Genomic DNA, 9,344 nt, shown 5'->3' on the forward strand with positions numbered 1-9,344 from the left:
TATATATATATACAGTGTGTATATATATATTCTTCAATTTCAATCATTATCGATCAGCTGTGAAGCAATTGATTTTCAACTCTAATATCCAATTGCTGTAGAATTCCATTATAGTTTATATTTTTTATACTTCACTAAGTACTCTTTCTTTCTATCTTTCTTCTGTTCCAGGTCAAGGCACCACAACCAAACTTCCAATTTTCTTCTGTTTTTCTCCCTACCCCTCCTAGTCAATTCGAGCCGATTTATGGCATGTTCTGGCTAAGGCTAACAGAAAACCGCAAAAAATCCTTTACCACTATAGGCTAGTTTTGCAAAAGAACTGTCAAATTTTGCAGTTCCATGGGAAAATATATCTCTGAAAAACCGTAATCTTATGCGCTGTTTGTGGAAAGACAACTTAAATTGAAAGAGATTCGTAGATGAAGGAGTTTTAATCTGGTGAATCAGAGGTGCACGAATGAACCCAAGTAATATTGCAGGGAATAGTGAAGAACAACCACCAATGTGCTAGAACCCAAAAGATTGATTAAACTGAAATTCGGCTAGTCAACCTGTTTTTTCTGTAATGAATCAATCACAAATTTATAATTTAGTAGGAAGGTGGGGTACCTGTCCACTAGGAGGGTTCATTCCTTCCTGAAGATGGGCTGACACCACGAAACGTCTCAAGGAATATTTTATGAATGAAAAATTATAGGTTGAAGTAAAAAGCCTGCTAAATAACGCAGAAGAGAACAAACAAATATAAAATATCATAAATTGGTGCCTACGAATAAGAAATCTTCTTAACAATCATGATGTTTCACTGATTCGCAAAATTCGAAACTATTTGAGACGGTAGATTCGTAAAATTTCCAATACAATGTAATTATTGAAGTTTTTATAAGAACTTGACGTTACTATCTGATCCAGCCACAGCCTAAAATGGAAAAGAAGACTTTTAGTCTGCTCTTAGAAAGAGTGGGACATTTAAAAGGAGGTAAGAAAACGAATATGGTGAGTTAAAGGAACCGACCAGGCTGTGTAAGTAGCAGATAAAATTGAAACTATTCCCGCCACTTTCACTAAGGTGAGAAAAGGTGATAATGGAAGCTTCCATGGTCCAGTTCGAATGGTCCCGGAGAATTCCAGAGTTCCAGTAGAGGTTTCGTCACATTCAGAAACGATCTCGTTGGTCAATAGTACCGGCTCACAAGAAGAGTGCTATCAAGCAAGATCTTAACGTGGAAGTGTAGGCAATAGTAAATTCTTAAATAAAAACTCAAAACGGAATCAAAAATATATCCTTATACCATATGGTATCATTTCAATAATTGCACCATTTTCTATTATTATTGATTAACAATTTTTATTACAATACTATGTTGGACCTCTCATTGTTCCATTTTATTTTCAAATAGGAACAAAGACCATCGAAATAGTACCGTCGGTAGGATTGCAAATGAACTTCTGGATTCTATTACAAAAATACTAAATATATTTTGTGATAAATGTCTCAAAATTTGAAGAAAACCGTCGGTCTCGATTAATTTTCACTTTTGGTAAAAAAAAACTTTAGGTTGTGGGGAATTCAATCTTTCAAAAAAGATTTTAATTAATATTTTTCGTACTTTTCAGGGACATGAAAAAAGAACATTTTGCTAAATTAAGATATTTTAAGTTTTGGTCCTTAAGAGACTTTGTTAAAGATTAAGTGCTGGTTCCTTGCAATCTTCGTTGACCAAATAGATGATTTTTACACTGAAAAATCGTTTTGTTATACCTCACAGTTGGAACCTTTTTGGAGGGAGCCCTACAACTGTTAATATCGTAGATTAATGCTTCAAAAACGAATATTCATTTATAGATGAGGATTAATTGATTATATTTTTAATAATTAATTCAGAGTATAGATAGTATAGTTGTTCGTAGAATATAAAGAAAGGAGATAATTTCAAGAAAAGTAACCGAGATGGAAAAAATATATAGAAATAGTGAGGGAGTTATACTAACTTATTCTTGGTGTGTGCGGACAATATAACAACATAATAAAAATGAATTTATTGCAATAAACATATTTAATTAAATAAATACATTTCTGTAATATTTACAGTCTATTTAGGTATTCATAGTAGTTTAAAATAGCAAAAAACAAAAACATCCGTGTTTATGGCGATATTTTCATTGATGAGGAAATGCCGAGTGTGATAGTTTTATTTTGAAGTGTACATAAAATTTCAAAATATAAATGATAAGTTTGTGTTATTTCATCGAATTAAATATTAATTTGATATTTAAAATAGTTATTTCAATTTTTGCAACAACATAAAGAGAATTTTAAGGCATTCCGAATTTTTATTTTATACACTTCGTGATGGAAAAGTATAAAATAAAATGTTTTTGATACATTAATCAATTCCTGTTATTTCAGACCACAAAATTTAAAAAATGAATAAATATATATTTTTTTAATTAATAAATATTTATAAAATTAAATTTTTTGTTTAAATGTTTTCATTTGTATCTTTGAAAGAGATAATGCTATGAAAATACCATTTCTATTTCAATTATTTTTAAAGGATTAATCTTATCCTACAAGTTTCAAATATTATACTTCAAAATTTAATAAGAATTTAGTGAAACTAATACGAAATCTACAATTTGTTTTTACAGTACAAGCAAATTCATCAAAAATACTATGGCTAAATTGGGTGATACCAAGTTCCAGATAAGAGGGAGTAGGATTAGTAAATTGAATTATTGATGGCATTTATTAAAGATATTTGGGAAAAATAAAAACATTTACACAGAAATTTTAAAAAATTTAACTAAAATTAAACATAAGTATACTATTTGAAATTGTTTAAAGTATATTAAAGAAAATTCCAACGCCTAATTTCAGGAGGTTTAAAATAAATAGGGCTTGTTTTTCTAAAAAGTACATATGCATAATTTTTAAATGACGGATTAATCAATTTTAATTGATTAGTCTTATCCAACAAAATATTCATAATGCTAAGAGTTAAAACCAAACAGTACGTAAGCAAATTATCAAGGTATTTGTAAAAAAGGAAAATTACATATTCTGCCAGAAAATTAAATGGTTTAGCTCTATTATTCCTTAATTTCTTTATTTTCCTGTTAGAAATTAACATAAAACTTTTTCAAATATATTCTTTACCCACACTTTGATTATCTAAAAGATGATAATTCAAAAGTTGTATTTGTTTTTTGTTTTGTTTTTAAATTTTCTCCTCCAGAAATTACCTGTGTGACTATGACGTTGGGAGAAGGGGGCTCGGCGCCCAAGAGGAACCCCCAGTCCCCAGTCGCCGAAGACTTCTGCAGGAGGACGCTGATGTACCCTGACATGACGAACAACGGATACTGATTCGATTACGAACTATGACGGGAGATGGAGTACGGTGCACTGGGCACCCATGGGCATGGACTGGGCAAGACCTCAGCCTTCCTGCATGCCGTACATCTTTAGACGGCCCCACTACTTCGTCGATGATCGGGTTGACACCCCTTAATACTAAAACATCAATCTTACGATTCACAACAAGCATTACATGTTAGTAAACAGGATTTAGATAATATAAACACTACTGTTATGTTACAGAGATATTGATTATATAAATAAACATTCGTGAAGATAAGAATCGTGGGAAACATTTTATTTTTTTTGTAAATAATTGTTTGGACGGTATTGTAAAAGAAAACTAGCCAGAAACTTCAATATCATAAAATTAGTTCTGATCGTTGCATTATTGAATATATTTCAGTACGCTTCAAAAAATCAAATGTTTACTCAGAGCTCCAAATCTTCAAATCTATCTACAACACTAAGAAACCTAATAGAACACCGAACACCATTTGAAGAAGAGCAAAGTGGCCTAAATAGAGCTATTTACGTTCAATAGTTCTCGAGGTACAGTTTTTCAAAAAGCAATTTTTTTTTTCCAAATAACGAAATATCAGTATTTTTTAAAATTTGTTTTGGTAAATGTTATGCAAACTACTATTCCCAAGAATGGTAACTAAAAAACTTCGGTGCTGAATTGAGAAGCAGGAGTAATCAGTTTTCAGGACATTTGCTGAAAAATATTTATTCATAAAATGTTGAATTCTCGTTGTTCAGAAACAAAAATTTGGCTTATGGAAAAATATATTTTAAAAACTATTAAACGTACAAAAGTCTGTTAGCAGGCAAATTAAAACTATCACAACATAGTACAATCCAAGACACTGATATGTAATTCATAAGTTTATCTTCATGGGGGCAGCAGTTTTGATGATATCCACCAAAATTAATTCAAAAAATATGATTTTTCATTATTAGGAAACAAATATTGCTTTTTGGAAAACTGTATCTCCAGAACTTTTGAACGTACAGAGCTCTATTAGAACTCATGTTTTAGAAAATTTAGTCTACTTTAAATGAAGTTCTACGAATTTTTTGGTATTATATGTAGTTTTAAGAATAAGGTGCTACGAATGACAAATGAGCAAAAATTAGAGATTTTTCTCTGATAAAAAAACTTCGGAGGCATGCATCTTAAATATTTCAATATTTATATTTTAATGTCTTTTACTGTGTCCTTTGTACGGTCTAGGTGAAAATTGTAGTTTTTTCTAACAGAAAATAACGTGCCATCTTTTCTTTAGTTAAAAGAACATAAGTAATTTAACCCTAATATTGTATTACATTAATGAAGCCTATTAACAGGTAAGGGCCAAAATTGATTACTGCCAACCATAATAAGGGGTCATAAAAAATGGTGGCTGTTCCAGAAGTTTAAAAAAAAAATTTAAGTTCTTCTAAGTAAAGAAAAGATAGCGTGTTATTTTCTGTTAGAACTTCCATTTTTACCTAGAATATAAATGGCACACATTAAATGTCATTAAAAAGTAAATATTGATGTATTTAAAATACACGCCTTTGAAGTTTATTTTATCAGAGAAAAAATGTTCTTTTTTTAAACTTCTGGAACAGCCACCATTTTTATGACCCCTTATTATGGTTGGCAGTCATCAATTTTTTTAGGATAAAGATTCTAGACATAAATTTCATAAGAAAAATTAGTACCAACATTTTTCCAAAATGATAATCAGTCACAACTATTAGTACTTTCTCCTAAAATGATACAATGTGAAAGGAGGGTGGGAGGGAGCGGTGCTAAATTTGAGATCCTCCATTCAGGGGCATATGCAGAGTTTTTTAGGAGGATTTATTAAGACGAAGGCAATTATTACTCAAAATACAAACCATATATTCAAGGGCATCGTTGCAATAAACTACTGAAGGAAGGGGTAAACTCTAAGATTTTACAAAAATTTCAATCAGATTTTCCCAACCAGGGTTCTTGGTAGTATTCTCTGAAACTAGTCCTTTTTCTAAACATTTTTGGAAAACTAACCTCTCTAAATACGGAACATAAACAATTTTGTGTATAATAACCTCTTTTCATAAGGTTTTATTACAATTTTTGCAGTTTATTTATTTATTGTGATTACTTTTGAAGAAATAGTCAACTAGAAGGTAAACTCAATCAATAAATACAGACACACACACAAAGGTCATCCTCTGAAAAGATGTGAAAGTGTGTTTCTCCAAAATTTTTCAACTAAATCCTTCATATTAGGGGCCTGTAAAGAAATAATGTTTGCAGCCAAACAGGACTAATGTTTAAACCATTAAGAAAGAGTCATAAAATTTAACGGCAGCAAAGGAATAAGAAATCATCCAGATCTACGATATTTGTCCTGGAATTTCTCTTCAAAATATTAATATTAAATGCAAACTAGGTTAATAGGAATATGCTTAATTTATGTTTATGAATCCGAATATAAACAAAAATAATTTAGGAACAATAATTTTTTTTTCTAAAGTGGATAAGCTTTAATTACCGAGGAATTTTTCAGTTTTCTAAAAATGAATCCAGACCAATTTCCCTTAAAATTCATTCTGCATTAATGATCTAGGTATTTGCATTTCAGGACTGAAGGAAAAAGTATTATTAGGAACCATAATTTAATTTTAAATAATAATACTGTACAGTAACAATGTGTTGTTATAATGCAGTAGACCTTAAATATCGGTAAGCAAACCTTCAATAGATTATCTCTAGTTTTATTGCAACATAAGTTTTTCAAATATGATATTTCACAAATAAATAATAAATATTTGTATTGAAAATAAAAAGTAGTAAAAAAATGTTTTTAGGGTATCCAGTATGGTTCCTTCTTCATTGTTTTCCAGGATTTAATCTCATTAACTTAAACAAAAGTGTATCAGACAGGAGAAAGCTTGAATGACAGCAAAATGAAATTCAAAATTTGATGACTTCTAAAAAATTTGGTTTTTGGCTTTGAATGAGTAATCAGACAATTATTATAATACATTTTTAAGTTTCAACTGTCAGGAGTTCATTAGTTTGAGGATATTGCATGTTTTTCCTGTTGCACATAGTAAAATCCATTACTCCATTCCATCCATACTCTGTAGATAATTTATGAACTCATTTTTAAGATGTATAAAATAGTTTTTATTTTTTTCATATTTGACCTCATAGGACTATAACGCTTTTGGAAAATGTTGAAGGTTAGCCCTGTTCTAAGCCCAAATAATTAACCAACTGAGCCCATGGAATGGCAGTACCATTAATAGCTATGTTCTGATTTATGGACTATCTCCTTTTCGTAAATATGATAGCTTGTGTTTTTTATTAGTTTACTTTAATCTTCTATTTTTAAAAATAAAGGCAGTGTATTTTAAGAAGGGTAATCTTCTTACAAGTTAAGTTCATTACTGAATATTACTTTGAAATCTTTTTAAAGAAAACAAATTTTTTTTTTATTATTTATTCATCACCAGATTGGCCTTACATGGTTACTTCAACATTTTGTTAGTTTTTTGTAACAGCTGATAATCGGGTGTGGGAAGGATGTATTCTCGGACAAAGACACTCCTAACTATCTACAATGCTTTTAGTACTGAAGAATTATATGAAATAAAGATCAATTATAAAATATAAACAAATAAAAATGATAGTAGTTACCCAATTAAAGAATGAATATCAAAACATAATCTGGTTTTAATCTAGATCAACTTTTGAATATTGGATACAGTAATCTTGTTTAGGTTGGCTAATCTTTTTAAATTCAAAAAACAGTAGAATAAAAACTTCAGTAGAACTAATTATACAGAAGTTTTGAGGGATGGATTGAAATCCTATAAAACATTATATGAATTGAAATTTGAAGAAGTTTTATCTTTTTAAGTAATAATATTATAAGATGGCAAGATACAAAGAAAAAAGTACCATAGAAGATTGACTTAGCTGGTGAAACAAAAATGAAATAAAATAAAAATATTTGAAGAAAGGAAAAAAAAAAAAAATGATTTATTAGGTTTTTTAAATTGCTAAAACAAAAAAAAATTGTATATTTCGGTTTTTTCATTGCATATTTAATATTTTTTGCAGCATAATTAAAAGCTTGTAGAATGTGAAACTCTAGGCAGGTCTCTGGTCACCATGATGAATTATTCAATTTTTTTTTAAATGTTTAATTGGTGTTTAGAAAGCTACTGTTTACTCCTGTATTAATACTTTGGAAAATTGATTCAAGATGAATCTAATATGCAAAGGTTTTGAGCAGCAGTATATTAAATTAATTGTATATATATTTAAATATATAAATATGTATTTATTATTGTTATCTATTCAAAATATAAATGACTCATTCAAATTTTACTTTATTCGTTGGAATGATAACTTAATTTGTTCATTTCTATTTTAAGATCCTATCATAGAATATTGAACAGAGCTACCATAGTTGTATTTTTCTCCATATAAAAAGATAATGTTCCTTTTAAAGAACAAATTCGCTAGTACAAAAAAAAAAAAGAATTATTGACACAGTTAGAAGTATCCTTGTATCAACCTTTATTTGTAAAAATTATATAATTGCTTTATAAAAACGTCAATATTTTTTATTGTTTATTATATGGTTCATTATTAAGTCTTATGAGTTTTTATAAAAACCTAAAATTCATTTTGTTTATAAACTGATATTTTGTCTTCTATACATTTTTTTCTTCAGTCATGTTCTTGCAGCAAAGTCCTGATGTAGCTTCCTCGAAATATATACTATTAATATACTAAAACTATACTACTTCCAATTAAGGAACTAAATTATCACTATGTATTAAATAGGCACATTTTTAAATAATACATCATATTAACATTAAATATATATATATCATAGAACTAACTAACAAATAAAAATATGCAATAAAAAAGTATCGGGTACTTTATTTTTACTATTATACTTATTATTACTAATTATTTTTACTAAAACAACAACTATTTAAATATAAATAATTAGTTATAATCCTACAACTAAGTTCTAAACAATTTTGTTTGTTAAAACTTTATTATATTTCTTTTCAGGAATTTATACCCTTTATCCACTTCTTTATTATTTATAACATCTGAACAATGTTTTAGGCTCCTCTGCCCATTATCAAGTTCTTGTAATTAATTTGTGGACATAGGTCATTGTAAATTGCAAATAATTTTTATAAATTCCAAAATGAATATAAGTCAAATTTGGAAAGTGCACTTTCTTCTTTTATTGAAAAGATTATCGTTTTATTTTTCATTGATGCTGTTTTCAAACAACGTTTGCCTTGCACTTTTTTCTTTCTGTCAGTGCACTTTCCAAATTTGACCTATATTATTTTTGGAACATATAAAAATTATTTGCAATTTAAAGTGACCTATGTCCACAATTATAATAAGAAATTGATAATCGGCAGAGGAGCCCGAAACATTGTTCAGATGTTATAAAGCATAAAGGGTACAAACAAATTCTTAAAAAGAAATATAATAAAGCTTTAACAATAATTTAAATGTGAACCTTATTTGTTGAAAAATGTTTACTGATTAATTAGAAATAGCAACAATAGCGTACAGAATTTTGACTTGCTTATAAGAAAGTTCTACTGATAAAATAATACATTGCTTAGGTCTGTTTTTATATAAAAATATATTTTTGTTTTTAGTAATATTTTCACAAAATCTAGTAATGTATACAATTGGTCTCTTTAGTGCAAGAATATGAATGAAGAGATAAAAATATATAGAAAATAAAATATCAGTTTACAAACATAATGAATTTTAAATATGTTAATAGCCCTTTATATTTTATTTCTTTCATTCTAGTATTTTACTTACATATTTAATTAATTATATTTATTTTCTTTCTCAATCTTTTTCTTAATTTTAATTTTAAATAATTATTTTTTCACATATACTTTCTCATTCATATTCATATTTCTATATTCCTTTTTG

General features: G+C 28.2%; 1 protein-coding gene across 1 annotated transcript in view; it reads right to left on the minus strand.

Moving 5' to 3' along the window:
* LOC136795201 (uncharacterized) overlaps window positions 1–3,490 on the minus strand; it is a 9,010-nt gene extending 5,520 nt beyond the window's left edge. Inside the window, exon 1 of the mRNA XM_067045003.1 lies at window positions 3,250–3,490. Within this exon, the coding sequence (XP_066901104.1) occupies window positions 3,250–3,354 (105 nt within the window). The 5' untranslated portion in view covers window positions 3,355–3,490. The remainder of the gene's footprint in view (window positions 1–3,249) is intronic.
* Between the last annotated feature and the right edge of the window lie 5,854 nt (window positions 3,491–9,344).

Source organism: Halyomorpha halys, unplaced genomic scaffold (genome assembly GCF_000696795.3).
Source record: "Halyomorpha halys isolate HHAL.00 unplaced genomic scaffold, Hhal_1.1 Scaffold837.1, whole genome shotgun sequence".
Lineage (NCBI taxonomy): Eukaryota > Metazoa > Arthropoda > Insecta > Hemiptera > Pentatomidae > Halyomorpha > Halyomorpha halys.